The sequence below is a fragment of the Gastrolobium bilobum genome, unplaced genomic scaffold (genome assembly GCF_033153095.1).
Source record: "Gastrolobium bilobum isolate Gb01-03AN ecotype WA unplaced genomic scaffold, APGP_CSIRO_Gbil_v1 utg1078, whole genome shotgun sequence".
Lineage (NCBI taxonomy): Eukaryota > Viridiplantae > Streptophyta > Magnoliopsida > Fabales > Fabaceae > Gastrolobium > Gastrolobium bilobum.
Genome location: NW_026898172.1, coordinates 50,827 through 73,549, shown reverse-complemented (window position 1 = coordinate 73,549; position 22,723 = coordinate 50,827). Strand labels below are relative to the sequence as shown.

Here is a 22,723-nt window from a genome sequence, read left to right as displayed (position 1 = left end):
CTCTATCTACGAAGGAAGAAACGAAAGAAAGAGGTGAGAAGAGAGAAAAAACTCAGAGGTGAGAGAAAAATGATTCAATTCTTATTTCAATTACTTGACATCTGTACAAAGCAATTCATTTATATCAATACACGTTTACCCTTTCCCTTACACGTCATCCTATACTAATCACCTTGCTATTTCGGTTACACTTCTTTTATTTACAATGTATCTCTAAATCTTAGTGGCTTCCTTCTTTCTCTAACTGCTTTCCTTTCTGCTATGCTTGGCTCTCTTATATCTCCAAGGTTCTCTTCTTTTGTTTCTCCGGCTCTTGCATCTTTTATGTTCTCCTCATCAGTTAGTGTTGTATCAACATTGAACTCATATTTTTCATATTCAACTACATTAAAATGACATATGTCACATTCTTTAATTTATTATTCCATAAATTGCTTCAGTATTGGAAACTAAGAGATCATTGTAGAAGAGTATACTAGCAAATAAAATTACAAAAAGTTTTTAAAATGAGTTTTACATTTTTTTAATAAGATGAAACAAATTTTTTTTTTTAAATGAATGACCCGACCGGGTCGCCGAGTCACCAGATTTGGCCGATTTTGACCGAGTCGATGCATGATCGGTCCAATACTTAACCTGAACCGGTCTGATGATCGGTTCACCGGGATTCGGGTCGACCCGACCAGATCGGGCCAGGTTTTACAACAGTGCATTCCCAAGACTCAAACTCAATATTATTATTGTTCAGAACTTATATAAGTCACGTAAACTCAAGATTGTGAACTTACCAATTATAAGGTAAAGTGAAAATTGAAACTTTCGATAATTTTTCTAAAATCCTAGCTCTAGGGGGTGTTTAGTAGAGGAAAAAAAATCTATGCCTGGTAATTACCATTGCTAGGAATATACTGGGAAAGCGAATTATCAGGAAATGTGACTAAAAAACTGTTTGGTAGGCCAAAACAAGGTTGTTGAATCGCAATACATATCGTTTATCATTTGACCAGTTTTTTTATATCGAATCGTAATATACAAAATATATTAAAAAATAATTTAAAAATATATATTAAAATATTTATTTAATAATTTCCTTTATTAATACATACATTTTAGGTTGATTTTTGATTTTAATTCACAAATAAAATCTTTTTTTTCCTTATTAATAATTATGTTTTAGATTAATTTTTTTAATTTGAATCATAAATAATTTTTTTTATTTTTTTAATATTAAAAATTAAAAATTTTGATTTGATTTTCGTATCTATGATATACGATACATATCGTATACATGTAGTATGGCACAATATCGTATCGTCTGATATGAATCCCTTTCTGATACACCCCAATATACGTATCGTTATATTTGTAAATCGTATCATATTGTATAAATCGTATCGTGTATTGTAAGATACTGATATCTATAGGCCAAAATATGATCAAAAATATTGGCTCAAGTTTTCTGTTTTCTATATTGGTTGATTGTAAAATATTATTGGGAATGTAACTGCACATTTACCAAAATAAAAAAAAACTGCACTATTGGCACTAATGGTGCCATCACTGCACTATTAGCGCGAGAAGAAAGTATTGCTTGAAGACTTGGCATTAGTGGCGTCATCATTGCGCTACTGGCGTAGTGGCCAAAATATTTTCCCACCTCTCGGAAATGGTGGTATTCTTGGATGACATTTTGCCTTAAAAATTCACAAATAAGAATTCTCAAAAAATCAAATTCTCAAGAAAAATTTCACAATTCTTATACCAAACGTTGGTAAATAAGATTTCCAATATCACTTTTTCGAAAATCTAAAAAAAATCCTTGTATTAGGGCTACCCCATTATCTTGAAGCCTCTCTTATTGTGGATTCTCCCGTATTAAAAAAAACATGATATAGTCATGGGAGAACCATAATCATACAAAGGTGAATTAGTGATAATAAAGGAAGAGGAAATTTTTTTTATTAAAATAAATATTTACAAAATCAAAACCATTGGCTATCTTTGTATGATTATGATTTTTTATATAATTATATTATATTTTTTTAAATATGAGATGATCAATTTCCTTATTATTATATACAAATACAATAATATGCCACACTAGCAATTGTCTCCATCATAAACACTAGATGATCTCATATGTTACATTAATCGACCCGTTTGAATCGATCAATAACAACAATAAATAATAAAATTAAAAAAATATATAGTATAGGTGTGATTCGAAGAAATGTTTTTTCATATCCACACGAAATCAATACGAATGACGTGACTAAAAAAAATGTATTTTAATAAATATAAAACAAATAAAGTGAGCCAACTGCCAAAACAAACTGTCACTAAGAAGCAAAGATGTGAAGTAAGAGTAGAGTGGTCCATAGCCCATAGAGTTCCGAATTCTTAACGAAACTGGGATATTCCCTTCCTTATCCCCATCAATTCTAAATAACGAAGATTTTCTTTTATTTATTTATTTTTATTTTTATAATTCTCTTTGGGGTAGTCGCTGCATTTTCATTCTGTTAATTCCGATTAGGGTTCTTCCAATTCCGATTAGGGACATGGACTTCATCCAGAGCCGCGTGGAGCCATGGATCAGGGACCAGCAAGCGAAGCTTCTCAAGGTGTCGTGGGGCCCACTCCAATGGCGGATGAAGTGGCCATGGACAAGCCACAGCGAGCAGAAGAAGCGGATTAAGGAGGAGTACGAGCGACGGAGGAAGCAGCTTCAGGATCTCTGTCGAGCACTCAAGGCCGAATCAATATCCGATTTGCAGGATCTTCTCTGTTGCATGGTTCTCTCCGAGTGCGTTTACAAGGTATATAGTGTTTTCGTTAGCTTCAATTGTTTCTTTTTTTCCACTCTCACTGAATAATGTGTTTCCTTTTTGTTTTTGTTTTTTTGAAAAATAATTGTTCGTGTTGAATTCACATGTAAATGCTTGTGGTTCAGTTACAATTTAAGTGGCATATGGAAATTCCCCAAAATATTTTTTTAAGTCAAATTTATTGATGGATAGAAGGTTGTGCTGCGTTTGCAAAGAAGTGGCATAAGGGAAATTATGAATTATGTATTTGGAATATTTTATTTTTATTTTAATTTTGAAAAGCGTTGTGAGAGTGTGTGTTGAGGACATGGTAGGGTGTTGAATTGCATATGGGTTTTAACGGTGCTGGTTTTTGGTGTTTGCTGCTGCATTTTCCTCTTGGTAAAGGATAGTTGATATCTTGATAATAATGGGAAGGGTCTAGTTCACGTAGAGGGTCATTTGATACTAGAGGTTTTTCAGAATTCCTGAGAATGGGGTTGGAGTTACAATGGGATTGTTCATGCTTTTGAAGGTCAAGGTCATTGGAATTCTGCATGTTTTTTGTTGGAATATTTTTCCTCTCTATGATCGACAATAAGTGACTGTCTTTTTGTTTCAAATTCAACATTGTATATGCACTTTGACATTTTTGCCAGATTGGGATTTGTAAAGCAGGAGCTGAATAATGTGAGATTTGTCAATGAGTTAAAAGAAAAATTGAATTGTGGACTACTTAAATAAATAATTTTATATATACTAGAATGTTGAATGTGAACATATTTAAGAAATTGAACTTAGTATCTTAAATTATATTTATGAACATAAATTTTATTAATTTCTTCATTGGGATTTATATCTTATTAATTAATGCTGACTCTAATATTATAGAACCTCGGGTTGACTGTCAAGACACACAATTCTTCCCCAAACAGTTTATTCTCAAGTCTTACATTGATCCCCAGTGGATGGTTCAGTGCTAAATGGGTCATTCATCTTGTTTAAAGTTTGGACTCAAAAAAATCTTTCTAGAGCCCTTTTACATTATGACATATAATGTGTCCCAATTACCATTCCATTACAGAGGCATCCTATTATTAATTTGATATATAAGAATGATAGAACTGGACCAGAGATTAAAGAAAAATTACCATTCGTCTTATTATTAATTTGATGTGGTCTCCCTCCCTTTGGATCAATGGAGAACCCAAGGTTAGGAAGAGATAGAAAAATTACAGAATTTTTGTTTCTCAAGTTTTCAAGCTCTCTCCCGCTCACCCAGTTGTCACCACTCAATACCCTCTTTTCTCCCTTTTCTTTCCTTATATCCTACTTCAGCCTATTCCGTTAGAGGAATATCCTCCAATATCTGGTAACTTTAGCAACTGTGTCTAACATTGTCAATTAATATCAGGTAGCTCTATCTACTAGATCTAACAGCATCAATTAATGCTAACTGTTATTATTAATAGGGCCTGGCCCAACTAGATCATTGGGTCTATACTTATTTCTTCTCACATTCACCTTCCTAATTGTGGGCCTGCCACTGACAAAGAATTATTGGGATGCTTTCAAATATGTGGTGAGGAATTAGGATGTAATGTTGATTACCTTATACAATGATGTAGCCAAACTAGAAGAGATACATACAATGCAGGTATAAAGAAAATAATTCATCTTATTTAATAATATGATGCTATGACAGATTTATGTTTTAAAATTTGAAAACTGGACAAAAACTGACTTGAAAACTGCAATGTTTCAGAAAAATAATTTGAAAAAGTTGCACAAATAGTATTTGTGTAACTGATGGATCTTTATGATTGATTTGAAGTGAAGATTATATTGTTACAATTTGGGTTTTATTTTAGGAAAGTTAAAAGTGAATGGAAAATAGGGAATTCCTTATAATAGTACATAAAACTCTTCAGTTGCTTTGACTTATGATGTAAAAAATGGAAAACCAGTATGCTTGTTCCAGTTACAATCAACATATAGTGCTACTCTGAATCATATAGAATGTAATTATTGCCACGTCTTGATAATCTATTGAGGGTCATTCCTGGAGCTTTGTTTTGCTGTAGTGTTTAGTTAATCGCTATTAACATGAGAAAATATATTGGATAACAATAATCTAGGAATTACCTGCATAGTATATGCGCCTCAGAGTCTCACAAGTGCCTACAACAACTTTGGTACTTCAATAAGTTTTTATGCATACAATGCTGCCTATTTGTTAGTTAGATACAACCCACATATAACTCACATTTACTTGTACTTCCCTACACCATAGAGACCTGCTGCTGAGCTGATTCGAGCTGTAAATAAATTTAAGGCTGATTTTGGAGGACAAGTTGTTGCTTTGGAGCGGGTGCAACCTTCATCAGATCATGTTCCTCATAGGTTTGTCATTCTTTATACAATTTAAGTATTTAACCATGTCAATTTGATCATTCTTCTTATCTTATATTAATTGCATAAATGCCATTAAATATTTTGATATTCAGAGGCTTTTATCCTTTTCATTTTAAAGTTGACATTTGATTTCTTGAACATATTAGAATATATTTGGATTGTTTTTTGGAGGTAAAAAGGGGAGGTTATTTGGATACCTTGATATTAATTGGCAGTGTTCCTTATTTTTATTATTTGTTTTTGAATGTAGTTGTTTCAGTTTGTTTTATTTAGTGTCTTTGACAATCTAGCTTGTGAATTTCTCAAGAGCTTACATTGTTAAGAAGAAATATTTAGATAATTGCAATTACTTTATTTGTGACCGGTTAGATGGATGAATTTCCTCTGAGAGTATAATTGTGCTTTCAAGTTTTTCGTCTGTGTTTCTTCTTGTTATACTCTAGAAGATTATGTATTCTAGTATTTGAATTTTATGGACTATCATACTTGCAGAAAACAGAGCACATTTTACTTTGTTTTTTGTTTTTGCAATGAAGATGTTAGCTACGATATAAGGATGTTGGACAAACACAGATTAGGCCAATCAAATCTCCTAAAATTAGTAATTAAAAACAATGTCATCCAAATAAAGGAAACCAAATGTTGAAAGTTGATTGACCGATACGCCTATCAAACTAAACAAAGAAACAAATAAAATGAATAAAATTGATATTTGAATGTTAATCACATGGAAAACCACACGAGACTCACAAGAATAGTTATTTGATTAAAGATCTATTTTATCCCATCTCTTAATTCTTCTCAAGAACATCAATGTCTGTTAAGACCCCAAGCAATATTAAAGTCTGATAGAAGAAGTAGGGGATCATAATTTCCATGATTTGTTGAGTCAGCAAAGTTTGTTATTATAATGTTTTCTTTTCTGTTTTGAGGGAGGTGAGTGTCGTATAGGATGGAGCTAGTTTTTTTTTTTTTTTGGAATACAGAGAGAGCTAGTTAAATAAAGGGGGATGAGTCTTGAAATTCATCTCTTGCGAATTTGGTACCAGTACTAGATATGGTATAATCCGGAAGCTAGTTGGTGGACCTTTTTAAAAGCATTTTTCAAGGAATTCCAACCGGAGGTTTGCTTGGAGGATGACGAGGCTGGATCAAATTGAACTTTGTCATAGATTTGGAGGCAGAGACGACACTATTGAAAGAGGAGGGGAGAATAATGCGGAAGAGGAAAATTCAAGGTTAGAAACGGAGATACAAATAAAATCCCCATTGGAGATGAAAGTAATACCAACGCTTCAATAACCAAAAACAGAGACTCTAAAAGAGAAAAGGTCAAGGTTTGGGAAAAGGAGGGTGTGGAGATGGAAACTATGGATGAGAGAGAGGAGTGGGCAATTCGACACATAAACCAGCGACACAACAGTCGACAACCAATGTAAATGACTCGCCACCAAAGTTGTTGGATCTGCACCTTCACAAAGGAGAGGACACGTCTTCATGATGCAGTCATGAGAGGAAGACGAAGATGCAAGAATTGGTTGCAATTGAGTGATGGCTACCTAGGTTAGGAAAGGAATGGCAGATGTTGGGCCATGTTACTGACGCAATGGGTTAGGCCGAAATTAGTCGCAAATCAGCTCAGTCCAGTCAAATTAATTTGGATCATGATGAATCGCTGCTCATTATGTTGGGAATAATGGATTACCCATTTCGTAGCTAGCCTCAAGTGGAAACAATCTCCTCAACAACAACCCTAGCATCGTCGCTAGCAAGGAGACCGCAAAACCTTAGAAGAGCAGAAGGAAATGGCAGCCTTGGACACAAGGGCGGTGGGATGCGATTTTTGCATGAGGAGATTTAGAAGAAGTAGCAGAATGATTTATTCTTCAGTTTTGACGAACCCAAACCACCAATGTAAGACTCATTTGTTCTAGTTGCTGATACCAGAGGAGAGGAGAGGAGAACAATAACAACGAAGAGAGGAAACCTTGCCATGGGGGGAGTTGGCAGAATAGGATGCAAGCAAAAGAGAAGAGAAAAGAATCTTGGTCAAGGATAGGATTGGGCCAATTTGTTTCGGGCAAATTTACTCGCGAGTTTGACAACCATGTCAAGAACTCATAGAAAGCATGAAGAACAGATAACTTCATTCAATATAAATAGGAAAGATTACATAAAGATTAATTCAGAAACATAAAATTCGATTGGGTTTCATCTAACCCTAATTACAAAGAAAACTAGCCAAACATGTGAAGCTTCCCCAAACTCCATTAATGTGATGGCGTGATGAATTTTCACAAATTCCAACGTAATCTTGTCTCTTACTTGTCTCTGGCTCTCAAAAGCATGAAAATCCGAGCAAATGTGCTTCCTCGATGTCAAAGGTGCTTTCCGGTGTCAAAAGATTTTAAAGAATGGCTTAAATATGTGAAGGTTTAGGTGAAATCCATGTCATGGGCCATGAATGGGTTGTAAATGGGCGCTCCTGTGCGCAAAAATGTGTCATTTTATGAATTGGAGCGTGCTACAGGGCACTCTGGGGCGCTGCAGCGCACTTTGGTAGCAAGCACACTGTTTCCTATTTTGGGCATAACTTGAGCTATACTCGTTCGATTAATGTGGCCTTGGTCTCGTTAGAAAGATAAAAGAAAGATCTACAACTTCTATGAAGAACACAAGATCCAAATCCATCATCTGTGATACGATAATTTGATTGGAAGACAAAATTAGGGAGATTTTCTCTAAATCATTGCTCTTCATTTATCGCTTTAAGTCCTTCTAGCTTAACTGTTGCTCCAATTCAACTCAATTGTCCTACAAAATTAGCAAAGATTAAACATATGTCAGAGGAACAAAGTTAACGCTTTTTAGCCAAATAAAAGTTTTCATGCTTTAGATTAGATTTAAGAGTGATTTTTGTCCTTAAAACATGATAAACTACGAGTTTATATGTACTTTAGATGGATCCAGTGTAGAAATTAGGGCGGAAATTGGTGAAGAGAATTTTTTCCTCTTTGGTGCCAAGGTGGAAGATGTCCGTCGACTGAGAAAGGAAAGAGAGAAGGTACTGATCATATATGATCCTTTGTTTGAAGAGATAAAAAAGTTTTTTTTTTTGAAGTGGGGTGTTTGGAAGCTATGACTATAGCCCCATTCTTGATTCTTTGGAAGGAAAACCTACTGAATGCCATTCTGACTACCTTTTTGTTTCATGGCTTCCCAAATTACATGGATGCTTAATGGGATATATTGGAGGAAGTAACTTTATTTCTTGCATAAAGACATGCCTACATTTCAAGCAATGGGACCCGGAGGATGATTCTTTTTGGATTGACCTTCACCTTAAGGACAAGGTGAAAGTTTTCGGAGGGAGTATTGTTAAGACCCCAAGCAACATTAAGGTTTATGATAGAAGAAGTAGGGGATCATAGCTTCCATGACTTGTTGAGTCAGCAAAGTTTGTTAGTATAATGTTTTCTTTTGTTTTTAAGGAGGTGAGTATCATATAGGACGGAGGTAGTCAAATAGAGGGGGATGGGTCTTGAAAGGCACCTCTTGGGAATTTGGGACTAGACTTGGAGAGTCCAGGGCCTCTACGGCTGTCCTGGGATTATTTCTTTTCTGTTTGTTTTACAACTTTCCATCGTCAGTATTTTATTTTTTCCTTTTATTGTAATTCACTGTCTCTGCTTCAAGAGTTGTAACTTGTAATAGAACCTACATGTTTCAGTTTGACAAGTCTTAATCAATATTAGTATTTTTCATTCCTCTGCTCTTTTCCTTGTTATTTTATCTGGTTCTTAACAGTGTCATTAACTTTTGTTAAAGTACCATAAGCTATTCTCACAACTTGTTTTCAGTAATTTTGAATAAAGTTACTAGAAGGGAGGCATTATTGGACTAATGGTCAGAAGCTCCCGAGTCAATAATACAATAATCCATGTATTGCATTTTCCAGTTTGAGCATGCAAGGCTGTTAGAGGATTACCTCGATGTGCTATCACACCAGTACATGTGTGTTTCTCTTGCCTGTGAGTTAATTATTTCTTAGATGATCTCCAATTGTTCCTTGCAAAACATGGCATGTTCAAGTGATGCAGTTGTCTCTTTTCCTCTATAGATACCATGAACCCTAACCAAGGTAGTCAATAGCAGCGCGACCTGTGCCGTTCGCGCGTAGCGCATCCTCGCCACCAAGAACCATGCCACACAACGCCAAAACACAATAGCGGCCATTGCGGCCACATTTGTGGTGACATCGCTGGTGAATTGCGGAAATGGTTGCGGGTATGGGCGAAATACAAATTTGCCCTTATTATAAAGCTGTAACAGAAAAATTTTAAGGGCATTATCGTTTTTTTGAGGCTTAACACTCTCTTTCTGCCTCTGTACGAACGCAAACAACTCGGCCTCCTTGCTCTCTCTCGCAAATGTTTGTTCTTCTTCACTAACAGAAACGAAACATCTCCCTCTGCCTTTCTATATATCTCTCTCTTGCGTGTGCTTACAGGTATTTTTTCTGGGTTCTGTTTATTCTTTATTTTATTTTCTGGCTTCTGTCGTAGCTTTTTATTTTTTTTATTTTTTATTCTAGATTCTATTTTTTTACGCTTCTGTTTTTTTTTGTCTGGCATTATTTTTTCTTGCCGATGTTTTTTTTCTGGCATCTGTTGTAACCTCTTTTTTTTTTTTTTTTTTTGATTCTATTTTTCTTAGTTGCCTCTTTTTCTTTTTTTTGTATAAGCCTCTGTTTTGTTTTTGGGGTTTTTTTTTCTGGGTTCTGGTTGTTCTTTCTTGCCTTTATTTTTTTGGTTGTTCTTTTTTTCCCATTTTTTTTTCTGGGTTTGGAACAATTCTTTATTATGAATGGATGTCTTTATTTTTGAGTATATATATGTGTGATATATCTAGGTTCTATTGATTCATTTCGCTATTTTTGCCATTTCCGCAACCGCAACCTGCGCTGAAGCTATAAGGTTTTTCAGGGTTGGCCGCAATAGGCCGCAATTCGTATTTGATAACTATGGGCCTATGGCTCTAAGTTCTTTCTCTTGGTTGCTAAGGTTTCCAGTTAGCAGGCATTCCACGTAACTTCTAACAAACCTTTTTGGTGTGACCTGTTTTATTGCAATGTAACACCATGGTTTACCATACCTCGGAGACATATTTGGAAGGCAGAGTTGCTCCTAACAAATGCAGAATGCTCTGATGCTTGTTCTATGCTTTCTATCCCATGAGTCAGTTACTGCTACTATTCCTCCCACTGTACTTCAATAATCATTTCCTTAGTTAGGGTAATCATGATCCTGCCTCTGGCTGCATCATAAACTTGGTTAAGGTCTAAGAGGAAGCTATCAATCCTATCCTATGCCACAATTTTCCTTTAAGTGGTTGCATCATGTTGCTAGCATTTCACCAAGTTCCTATAGTATTGAGTAACTCTTATCACCCTGCTTCAGATCCCTCAAGATACCTTTTATTTGGAACAAAGCAACAGTTTGTCTATCTTGGAATAGGACTCATGTAGCATCCCAAATTTCTTGACTGGCTTGGCCAGCATGCAAGTCTCCCCAATCTCCGTTGGCATGGAATTCGCAAGCTAGGATATCACCACATTGTTATAGGCTTTCTATGTATTGTATTTGGATGAGACTTGTTTGGTTGAATAGTTTCTCCAGTAAGGGAGTCTTCCTTTTGCGACCTCAAACATCTTAATACTATGGGACCACATCAGATAATTGGTCCCATAGGATCGGTGTCTTGTAATCATTAGAGGAGGATTGTCATAGCCATGTTAGTGGATGGGTGGATGCTTGGTTGGTTGTTGGAGGAGGATGGCGTTTGAGAGGTGTTGGAGGACGTCTCTTGAGATGTTGTTTGATCAGCACTCATGATGCCAAACTGGATCATGGATCCTCGCCCACACCTTTAGGAAATGACTCCTGATACCATGTAGAAAAATAGAGCACGGTTTATTCTGCTTTTTTTTATTTTCATGAAGATGGTAGATGCAATTTAAGAATGTTGGACATACGCAGATCAGGCTGATCAAATCCGACAAAACCGGCAATTGAAAAACAGAGTCATCCAAACAAAGTAAACCAAATATTTAAGGTTGACTGAATGATTGGCATAGTCAAACTAAACAAGGAAACAAATAAAAGGAATAAAGTTGATATCTGAATGTCAATCACACGGAAAATCACAGGACACTAACAACAATACTTATTTGATTATGTTATCGCAGGTATTTGTTGGCAGAGGCAGGAGACACATTATTTGCTTCCTTTATAGGAACAAAGCAGTACAAGTGAGTTTCTCAGGTTTCTTTTGTGTAAGCCTTCAAAATCATTACAACTTCAAGAATATGATTTTTTTTTTTTTTAACTTTTTATTTTGCTGAAAGGGATGTAATTGCTGATGCAAATATACTTCAAGGTGCAATCTTTCATGAGGATGCTAGTGAGGAATCTGAAGGAGATGCAGCAACTGAATCTGATAAGGGTGAAAACAAAAATGGAAAAGAATATATGTGGAATCCTCTAGAATCAAGGTCTAAACAACGGAATAGTAAATACAAACCTGCTGCTCATAGGGTAAATAAGCTTGTTCTCCATCATATATTTATTTGGTTAAATTAATTGGTAGATCTTATACTTTTTGGGATGTATCAAATAGGGCTCTATAGTTTAAAAAGTTGAAATTGGGTCTTAGTAGTCTCAAAAAGTTTTTTTGTAGGGTCCATGAATCCAGCCTGCTGTTTGTTAATATATATATATATATATATATATATATATATATATGGGGCAGGATATTCTTACACTAGTGTAAGAATAACAAGTCTTGCACCAAATTTTGATCATTGATTTGCTTACATCTAACGGCTCAAATATCTGATAAATCAAAACCATTAGATATAAATAGGATCAACGATCAAGATTGAGAGGGATCTTTTGACTCCGGTGTAAGACTTAGAAGTCTTACTCCTTATCTCAGTCGTTGATTTTCGTCCATCTAATGATTATTATTTATTTGAAATTAATAATTAATTGATTGGTATAACTCAATAAACTATAACTGTTAGATGGATGGAAATCAAAGGTTAAGATGAGGAGTAAGACTTCTAAGTCTTACACCGGAGTCAAAAGATCCCTTCCCAACACTGTAATCCCAAATTAGTCGGGGTCGATGACAGATGAACCTAAATGAAAAGTATGAAAAAATTGAGGGAAAAAAAGATAGAAATAAAATTAAAAGAATTATAAATAACATTAGAAATAAAAACATAGCAATAAACAATTCAAAAGAAGAATAAGATAGAATAAAAATATTTCTCTCTCTCTCTCTCTCTCTCTCTATATATATATATATATATATATATATATATATATATATATATATATATGCACGGCTTGTTCCAAGCCAGGGTAAAGGAGGAAAGTTGGCATCAGGTGTAGCGAGCAGACCGTAAAAGAAAATAGCTATCTATATGAGATGAATCCTTACGATTTTTTGTTGAAGCGAACATCTCATTAGGGATGCATTGCATTGGACCTCAAGCGTAGTGAAAATTAGGCTAGGGTTCTTGTTTCAAGGCAAGACTTTGCATCAGACCCTTCGTGTAGTGAAGTAGGCAAAGGGCCACATCTTCACCCGGATTTGGTGACCAGTATGTCTAGCTCCTAGCACGCAAATGGGTGAATGTGGTAGGCAAGAAATCCCTAGGGGCTAAGTATGCGATTGGGAAGCTATAAAATAGGAAGCTTAAGGGGAAAGTTGAAGGAGTTTGCAAATGTTTTTGCTAGAAGAAAAGTGAATATTGCTTACTTGCAAGAGACTATGTATGTTGAAGAAAAGGCTAAGGAAGTGGAAGGTATTGGTTTCAAGTTGTGGTACATAAGTATAAATAAGAGTAAAAATGGAGATAGGGTTATGATCGATAAAAGTTTCATAGACAAGGTTGTTGACGTCAGAAGAAAAGGCGACAAAATTATTTTGGTTAAGTTTATAGTGGGTGATTTAATTTTGAATATCCTTTTGCAATTATCGAAAATAACCAATTTTGGAAAAATTTGGAGGAGATTTTGCGAGGGATACCACGATAGGAGAAGATTTTCATAAAAGGAGATCTAAATGGACATGTTGGTAGAAACAATAGAAGTTTTAATAGAACTCATGGAGGTTATGGCTATGGGACCAGAAATGAGGCTGGAAAATATCTCTTGAACGTTGCATTAGCTTATGATTTGATGCTAGCGAGCACCTTTTTTTGGAAAAGAGAGTCATACTTAATTACTTATCGCAACGGCCAAAATTATAGCCAGATTGATTTCTTTCTTGCTAGAAGAGAAGATAGAACCTCATATGTTGAGTGTAAAGTACCTTGGAGAGTGTGTAGCTACGCAACATAAGTTGGTAATTCTAGAGGTTCTGTTAGACAAAGTACATAAAATGCAGAAGAGTGCTCAGAATCCATGAAAAAGATGGTGCAAGATAAAGGAGGAAAAACGAAAAGTGTTTAGGAAAAGAATACTTCATGAAGGACTATAGCAGTTTGATGGGGAAATAAATAAAATGGGGAACGAGATTGTTATGTGTATCCAAAAAGTGGGAAGAGGGTGTTAGGGGAAAACAAAGGGAATTGATTTCAAACAAGGGAAACTGATGCACTTATAGTTGGCCCATTGTACATGGCCCAACCATTGATTCAAGAAACTCGTAGTCAACTAGAGTTGTGGCTCAATAAGTATGGCCCAATTGTTGAAAGAGGCAATGATTTGAAATATAACAAATTACAATCGAATCCAAGTCTAAGTAAAGCAGCAGATGTGATTGTGATTTGTTTGGAAAGAAAAGGAAAGCAACATATTTGGTGTGATTTGAGATTAAAGATTTGGGATGTATTTTGAATTATTTATTTGTAATTTTTATTTATTTTTAGATGTCAATTACTTTTATTTATTTTAGGAAGTTTTATTATTTTTAGAATTTTAGATTTTTGAATTTTGAATCAATTTGTAATTAGTGTATAAAAGGGTGCTTACGACCCTTATTCTAGGAGTTGAATATTTTGTTAATTTGATAATTATAATTGAGAACCGGATGGTTACTTTTTTGTGAAATCCTAACTTTCTGTTTAGCCACTTTTCTATGCGCTTTCGACATCAGAAACTTGGTAGTGGAATGAAGAGGTGCACGAGGCAATCAAACAGTAGAAGGACTACTTTAGATGTTTGCATAATGTCCTAATGATGAGAACTTGCAAAACTTTAGATTGGCCAAAAAAATGCTAAAAAAGCAGTATGAAAGGCAAGAGGCAAGGTTTTCTTCGAATTGTATAAAAATCTTAGGAGTAAGGGTGGTGAAAAATGTATCTGTAAAATTGAAAAGATAAAGGATAAGAAAAATAAAAACTTGACCCAGGTTAGAGCATCATGGATGAAAATAAAAATCTGTTGATAAAAGATACATAAGTTAAAGAAAAGTGGATGAAATACTTTAACGGGGATAGCGATAAAAGCGTGGTGGATTTGGAGGACACTTGTGATGATTTGAACAAAAGCTTTGTGCATAGAATCAAAGCCAATGAAGTTAAGGAAACATTAAAGAAAATAAAGACTAGTAAAGCTTTGGGAACCAATGATGCCTCTATTGAAGTGTGAAGAGGCTTAGGGGATGTGGCTATAAGTTGGTTGACCAATCTTTTCTATAAGATTCTTCAATTTAATAAGATGCTTGATGTATGGAAAAAAGTATGCTTGTGCCTATTTACAAAAATAAGGGAAATATCCAGAATTGTTCTAATTATAGAGGCATTAAGCTTATGAGCCATATTAAGAAGCTGTGAGAGAGAGTTCTTGAATATCGCTTGATAAGAGAGACCAAAGTCTCTATAAATAAATTTGGGTTTATGCCAAAAAGATGTACCATGGAGGCTATTCTCTTGATACGACAATTAATGGAAAGATATAAAGAAAAGATTAAGGATCTATAGATCTTGAGAAAATATATGATATTGTTCCAAGGATTTACATATGGTATTTATAGATCTTGACCAAAGCGTATGAGGGTTGGTTTTTGAGAAAAAAAGAAAAGTACCATCAAAGTATGTAGAGACAATTAATGATATATATAATAGTGTTACTACATATGTGTAGGCTTGTAATGGAACATCACGGTTGTTGTACACCAAGGCTCTGCTTTGAGTCCTTATTTTTTTACTTTAGTTATGGTTGAACTGAAAAAAGATATCCAAGATTAAGTTTCATGGTGTAAGCTATTTGCAGATGATATTTTGCTTATTGATGAGACCAAGACTGATGTTAATAGAAAACTAGAATTGTGAAGAAGCATGTTGGAGTCTAAAAGATTTATGCCAAGTCGGTACAAGACTGAGTATATGAAGTGTGAGTTTGCTCTGACAAGAGATGGATATCAAGTTTTCGTACACTTGCTCGGGCAAGAGATACTCAAAAAAGATGCTTTCGGACATCTGGGATCAATTTTGCAAAATGGTGGAGAGATTTATAAAGATGTAAATTATAGAATCAGAGAAAAGATTGATAAAATAACATAGTGCATCAGGGTTTTTATGTAATTGCCAAATTTGTCTTAAGTTAAAAGGAAAGTTCTATAAAATAACAGTAAGGCCTACAATGTTAAATGGGGCTGAATGTTGGCTAGCATCTAGGCATCATGAACTTAAAATGAGAGTAGTGAAATTGAGGATGTTAAGGTGGATTTGTAGTCATACAAGTATAAATAAGATAAGAAATGAAGATATTTGACGAAAGGTATGAGTAGTACTGGTGGTTGAAAAGATGAGAGAACTTAGATTGAGGTGATTTTGGCACATGATGCGAAGACCCCTAGATACTCTCATAAGAACAAAAGTTTATTACCTAAAGCTTGAGACATAATGAGGAAAAGGTTGACCGAAACTTACTTAAGGAAAGTTAGTAAAACAAGATTTAATGGAGTGAGATATAGATTGACGGAAAATATGTTTTAGGACGGATTGAAAGAAAGCTATTGAAATCGTGGAGGGTTAGACCCATTTTCTTGCAGTGCTCCAAATGGTCATTTTTTAGTCCTTTTCCCCTATATCTCCCTTTATTTCTTTCTGTTAGAATAGTTGTAAAAATAGTTCAGTATATATATAGTCCCACATCGTATGAGCTCAACCTATTAGGTCTTTTAGTCTCTTTAAATAGAGAGCTCTTGTACATTGTAATACACCATGTGATTATTCAATATACAATTATTCTTTAATCTCAAGTTGGTACCAGAGCTATTTCGTTCTAGGAACCCTCGCTTCCGCTTAGAAATCTTGTTCTTCGCTTTAAAACCTAAGCCCACTGCTTAGGAGTCATCTTTTCTTTGCCGTGCGTCCTTCCGGCAAGCCATCAAGGACTGTAAGTGGAGCCACCGTCAGTCCTTTTCCCCAAACAGTCACCGGAGCCACCGTCAGCCACTGTTCAGGCTGCCAGAGTACTTTTCCGGCTAGATTTCAGTCTGGAACGAACGCGAACAACACCCTCTCCTCCCGGCGACCTGCTCTGTGGAAGTCCGGCCACCATCGGAGTTGTCACGCGCTCTCACGCGCCTCCTGTCTTCTCTGCGCGTGGGCTTCACGCGCCACCTTCTGCCGACGCGTGATCACTATTCCGGCGGCTTTTTCCGGCCGTTCTTGGACAGAACTTCTCGCCTTCTTCTCCTCTTTCCGGATCTGTGCTTGGTTCTTTGTGGGTCTCACTTTAGACGCGTGCTTCTCCTCGATTGGATATCGTTTGCCTTCGTTTACGACTTTTATATTCTGTTTTTAAATGGCAGCAGCGTCTACTGATCTCTCGGAGGTTAACTCTCCTTGTCCTCCTGTCAAAACTTCCTCAGGAATCATCTCTACTAATATTGGGCCCATTACATCTTCCAAACTGAAGGATTCTACCTCTCTTGCTGCGAATATAGCTCAGTCAGACAATGCATCATTTGGTTCAGTTTCTCTCTCATTTGGTTCAGTTTCTCTTCTCAAGAAGGCTTCTCCTCAGTCTCAACCATATACTGGTAATCCCATTGCTTGTGTTTCTCATTCTACATCACTTGGCACTTGGATATTTGACTCAGGTGCTACCGATCATCTCTATGGTAACAAGGAACTCTTTACATCTCTTACTTATTCTGATCATTTACCTTCTTTTACCGTTGCGGATGGAACCAAAGCCCCAGTTCGTGGGATTGGACAAGCTCGTCCGACCTCTACCTTGGCCTTGACATTTGTTTATTACATTCCTGGCATCCCTTATAACTTAAATTCTATTAGTAAGTTGATCCACTCCCTCACTTGCACCATTACTTTCTCTAACCATTCTGTTTCTGTGCAGGATCCGGGTACGGGGGAAATGATTGGAGTGGGTCGTGAGTCGCAGGGGCTTTACTATCTGGATGTGCCTCGTCCTTCAGTGGCACTCTCTCTCACAGAATCTCCACAACTTATCCACAGTCGCCTCGATCATCCAAGTCTTTCAAAGTTGCAGAAAATGGTTCCTCTTTTATCCGGTCTTCAGTCTTTAGATTGTGTGTCATGTCAACAAGGGAAGCATACACGTTCCTCTTTTGCCAGTCGAGTCAATAAACGAGCTGATGCCCCTTTCTCTCTTGTTCATTCAGATATCTGGGGTCCAAGTCGTACCTTGTCTGTTTTAGGTTTTCGGTATTTCGTTACCTTCATTGATGATTTTTCCCGTTGCACTTGGGTCTATTTAATGAAAAATCGTTCTGAGTTATTTTCCATTTATAAAAAGTTTTATACTGAGATTCATACTCAATTTGGTGTTTCTATTCGTATTCTACGTAGTGATAATGCTAAGGAATATGTTTCTATTGATTTTTCTAATTTCTTGGCCACACAAGGTACTTTACATCAAACTACTTGTCCTCACACTCCACAACAAAATGGGGTGGCTGAACGTAAAAACAGACATCTCATTGAAACTGCACGTACCCTTCTTCTTCATATGCAGGTTCCCCTTCACTTCTGGGCAGATGCTGTACTCATCTCTTGTTTTCTCATCAATCGCATGCCCTCATCTGTGCTCAACAATGACATTCCTCATAACCTATTGCTTCCAGATGTTCTTCTTTATCCTCTAACTCCACATGTCTTTGGTTGTACTTGTTTTGTTCATGATCTCACTCCTGGTAAGGATAAGTTAACATCCAAAGCCTTTCAGTGTATCTTTCTTGGTTATTCTCGTCTTCAAAAGGGTTATCGTTGTTATTCTCCCGATCTTAAGCGTTACTTAGTTTCCGCTGATGTCACTTTTCTTGATCAACAACCCTTTAATTCTATTCCATCTCAGTTGTCACAGGTTGATCATGTTCTTCCTGTCCCTTTTCTTGACTTGTCTTTGCCAGCTGCAGGTGCTTCTATTCCAAATGAGCAACCTATTGCTTCTATACCTGAGGATCGTCCACTTCTCACTTATCAGCGTCGCAAAACTGTGCCTCCTGTCGACTCGACTCTTGCTGACTCATCGCCCACTACTGTTGCTTCTTCCTCTCCGGATCCTTCACCAGAGACTCTTCCCATTGCTCAAAGAAAAGGTACACGTACTACTCGTAACCCTTATCCTCTTTATACTTTTTTGAGCTATGACCGTCTTTCTTCACCTCATTTCACCTTTGTTTCTAGTCTTTCTTTCTTCTTTCTATTCCTAAGACCACAGGTGAAGCACTTTCCCATCCAGGGTGGCGCCAAGCGATGCTTGATGAGATGACTGCACTTCATTCCAATGGCACTTGGGACCTTGTTTCTGCTCCTCCAGAGAAGTCTACAGTTGGTTGTCGCTGGGTGTTTACTGTGAAAGTTGGACCTGATGGCCATGTTGATCGACTCAAGGCCCGCCTAGTTGCAAAGGGTTTTACTCAAATATTCGGCCTTGATTATAGCGATACATTCTCTCCGGTCGCTAAGATGGCGTCAGTTCGCCTATTTCTTGCTCTTGCTGCTATTCGTCACTGGCCACTCCTTCAACTTGACATCAAAAATGCCTTTCTTCATGGTGATTTACAAGAAGAAGTTTATATGGAGCAACCACCGGGTTTTGTTGCTCAGGGGGAGTCTGGGAAGGTGTGTCGTCTTCGCAAATCCTTATATGGTCTCAAGCAGTCTCCTCGGGCATGGTTCAGTCGCTTCAGTTCTGCTGTTCAGGAGTTTGGCTTAATTCGCAGTAAAGTTGACCACTCTGTGTTTTATAGGATCACATCTCCTGATAAGTGCATCTATTTGTTAGTCTATGTTGATGACATCATCCTCACCGGGAGTGATCAAGCTGGAATTTGTCAGTTAAAACAGTATTTATTCAGTCAATTTCAGACAAAGGACCTCGGGAAGCTGCGTTACTTCTTGGGAATTGAGGTAGCACAATCTAGACAGGGCATTTCTATCTGTCAAAGGAAGTATGCCTTGGATATCCTAGAAGAGACTGGTATGTTGGCGTGTAAGCCAGTTGACACACCCATGGATCCTACTATCAAATTACTACCCGGACAAGGAGAACCATTATCTGATCCTGGACGTTATCGGAGGTTGATTGGGAAGCTCAATTATCTCACTGTGACTAGGCCGGACATTTCTTTTGCTGTTAGTGTCGCTAGTCAGTTTCTTGATTCTCCGTGTGATTCTCATTGGGATGCTGCTGTTAGGATCCTTCGTTACATCAAAGGAGCACCAGGGAAAGGTTTATTATATTCAGATCAGGGAAATACAGAAATTTGTGGTTATTCAGATGCCGATTGGGCAGGATCACCCTCGGATAGGCGCTCTACTTCAGGCTATTGTGTTTTCTTTGGAGGAAACCTGATTTCTTGGAAAAGTAAGAAACAAACTGTTGTTGCCCGATCTAGTGCAGAGGCGGAGTATCGTGCAATGAGAATAATTGTAAAAATAGTTCAGTATATATATAGTCCCACATCGTATGAGCTCAACCTATTAGGTCTTTTTGTCTCTTTAAATAGAGAGCTCTTGTACATTGTAATACACCATGTGATTATTCAATATACAATTATTCTTTAATCTCAAGTCTTTCTTTACGTATTGTTTTTTCCGCTTTATATTTTTCCTCTTATTTATTTATTTTTTGGTTTAATTTTTGTTATTTTTTTTTTCACTTTGGTCTTTTTCTTTTTTCTTCTATGTATTTTTTTCTTTTATTTATCTTTATTTTATTATTTTGATTGTTTATTGCTGCTTTAATTTCCTCTATTATATTTATATTTATATATATATATATATATATATATATATATATATATATATATATAAGGGTCCCATTAAAAGTAAGTGGGTCTGATTAATATTGTCTCTCTCTTCTCTTTATAATGGAGCCCACTCACTTATAGATGGAAAGTATAAGGACCAAATTACAGCTTTTTAACAATAAGGACTTATTTCAAAAATTCTAAAAGTAAGGAAAATTATAGATTAAATTTACCATTTTAATATTTTTTTGATTGTTGCTGCTTTATATGGTAAATTTATAGTAGTTTAATCACCATGAATATCTTTTCTTTTTTCATTTCTTAATTTTTCAATTATTAACTCTTTATTTCAATCAATAATATAATTTCAACCTTAGTTCTGGATATTTTGCGATATATCAACATCACTTACGTAAATATTGTCTCATGTTTCCAATAATTTCCGTCACATTACTTCTCAGGGTTTCATGGCTCGTGCTAAAGGAATACCTGCTTTAGAATTGTATAGGCTTGCTCAAAAGAAGAAACGCAAGCTTGTTTTATGTGGCCATTCACTTGGTGGAGCAGTGAGTTTGATTCTTTCATCCGGCTTTCAAACCATTACTTTCAATGTGTATTTAAAGAATTTGCATATACTGAGTTCCTCGTATTCTACACAGGTTGCTGCATTAGCTACTCTTGCCATTTTGAGAGTAATTGCTGCTTCATCGTCATCAAAGGAAAATGAGAATGTCCCTATTAAATGTATTACATTTTCTCAACCTGCAGTTGGAAATGCTGCTTTGAAGGAGTAAGTTTTCATTGTATTTCTTTTCTCCTACTCTAAATTGGTTAGTTGCCGGTCCTTTTTTCAAACATGAAAAACTAGTATATTTATTATTTCTTTTCCTTTTATTGTTTTTCTGTACAGCTATGTTAATAGAAAAGGTTGGCAGCATTATTTCAAGAGTTACTGCATCCCGGAGGATTTGGTTCCCCGTATTTTATCTCCTGCTTATTTTCACCATTATAATGCTCAGCCACCGCCAATGCCTTCTGAAAATGCAACTAACAAATTGTTGGGTAAACATGATCAAGAGGTAAGGAAGCCGAAAGAGAATGATGGAGAGCAATTGGTTTTGGGGGTAGGTCCTGTGCAGAGATCCTTCTGGAGACTCTCAAGGCTAGTTCCTTTACAAGGGTTACGAAGACAATTTAGCAAACACCTAGAAGGACGAATTAGTTCTGTTGAAACAAATTCATTGCGTGATTCTCTTGCTAATACTTTGATTGAGGAGGACGTGGTTGAAGCACAGTCACTTGAAATACAAGAGGGTTCTGATGGCATATCACTCGAGCCTTTTCCGGAAACTGATAAAGAATCATCGGAGGTGACAGCAAATGGGAAAACAGCTACAAAGAGCAATGCCATGACTGTAGATCAAGAGAAATGGCACAGAGTGCCTTATTTACCTTCATATGTGCCATTCGGACAGGTAGATATTGTGGACTCATGATACGTTTCAGCTTTCTTTTGCAGTCACCAAAAATGCTTTATTTTTTTATTTTTTTAACAGTTTAATGGTGTTTTACTCTTGCATGTTATTGTTAAAGGCTGATTGATTTGTCCTCAAATATGAATTGTATGATGATCTTCTTATGTTGGTTTTAGTATTGTTTGGGTTGTTTTTTCCTGTGATTTTATCATCCAGTGTTTTATCATTTTCATGACCAACATGAAAGTAATCCGATTTACATGTGATACAATCGGAGGGACAAATATTGTTAATTGCTGGATTCTTGAAAGTCCCTGTACTACGGCTTTCCTGTTTGTGAATTCCGGGCAGTTAATTAATTTGTAAAATTAATCAATTACCAGCCAAACTATGATTAGATTAGACCTTAATTATAACAAGATAACATATGTGATTGTTTCTTGGTTGAAACACAGTAATTTTAAAGTCAGCCATAAATAAAATTCCACTACATGTACAACACACTCATTCATTCTTTGTTTTCATTCCTCTGCATGATATTCATTCTGCTTTTCTCTGTTTATGGATGATGTCTTATTCTCCAACCTCGAACACCTCTTACAAATAAGGTATTCTCTTACTAAAAACAGTGTAGTAGACTCTCATTTAGCTCAAATATTTCTTAAGTTATCCTTTATCTAATTCAGAAAAGTTGTTTTCCTAAAGAGAAAAATAGGACGTTGTATCATGTGAGCTATCTCATGCATTCCCAAGGAAAGGATAAAAGTG

General features: G+C 36.1%; 1 protein-coding gene across 4 annotated transcripts in view; it reads left to right on the top strand.

Annotated features, from left to right (window-relative positions):
- The first annotated feature begins 2,465 nt into the window (after positions 1-2,465).
- Positions 2,466-22,723, top strand: part of LOC133313542 (uncharacterized) — a 43,852-nt gene continuing 23,594 nt past the window's right edge. Inside the window, exons 1-7 of one of the 4 annotated variants that reach the window (XM_061514932.1) lie at positions 2,466-2,819; positions 5,101-5,210; positions 11,470-11,532; positions 11,629-11,818; positions 20,942-21,046; positions 21,140-21,270; positions 21,391-21,955. In XM_061514932.1, the coding sequence (XP_061370916.1) occupies positions 2,562-2,819; positions 5,101-5,210; positions 11,470-11,532; positions 11,629-11,818; positions 20,942-21,046; positions 21,140-21,270; positions 21,391-21,955 (1,422 nt within the window). In that variant the 5' untranslated portion in view covers positions 2,466-2,561. Of the gene's footprint in view, positions 2,820-5,100; positions 5,211-11,469; positions 11,533-11,628; positions 11,819-20,941; positions 21,047-21,139; positions 21,271-21,390; positions 21,956-22,723 lie in introns of those variants that run through there. The other 3 variants (XM_061514929.1, XM_061514930.1, XM_061514933.1) reach the window with 3 other exon arrangements.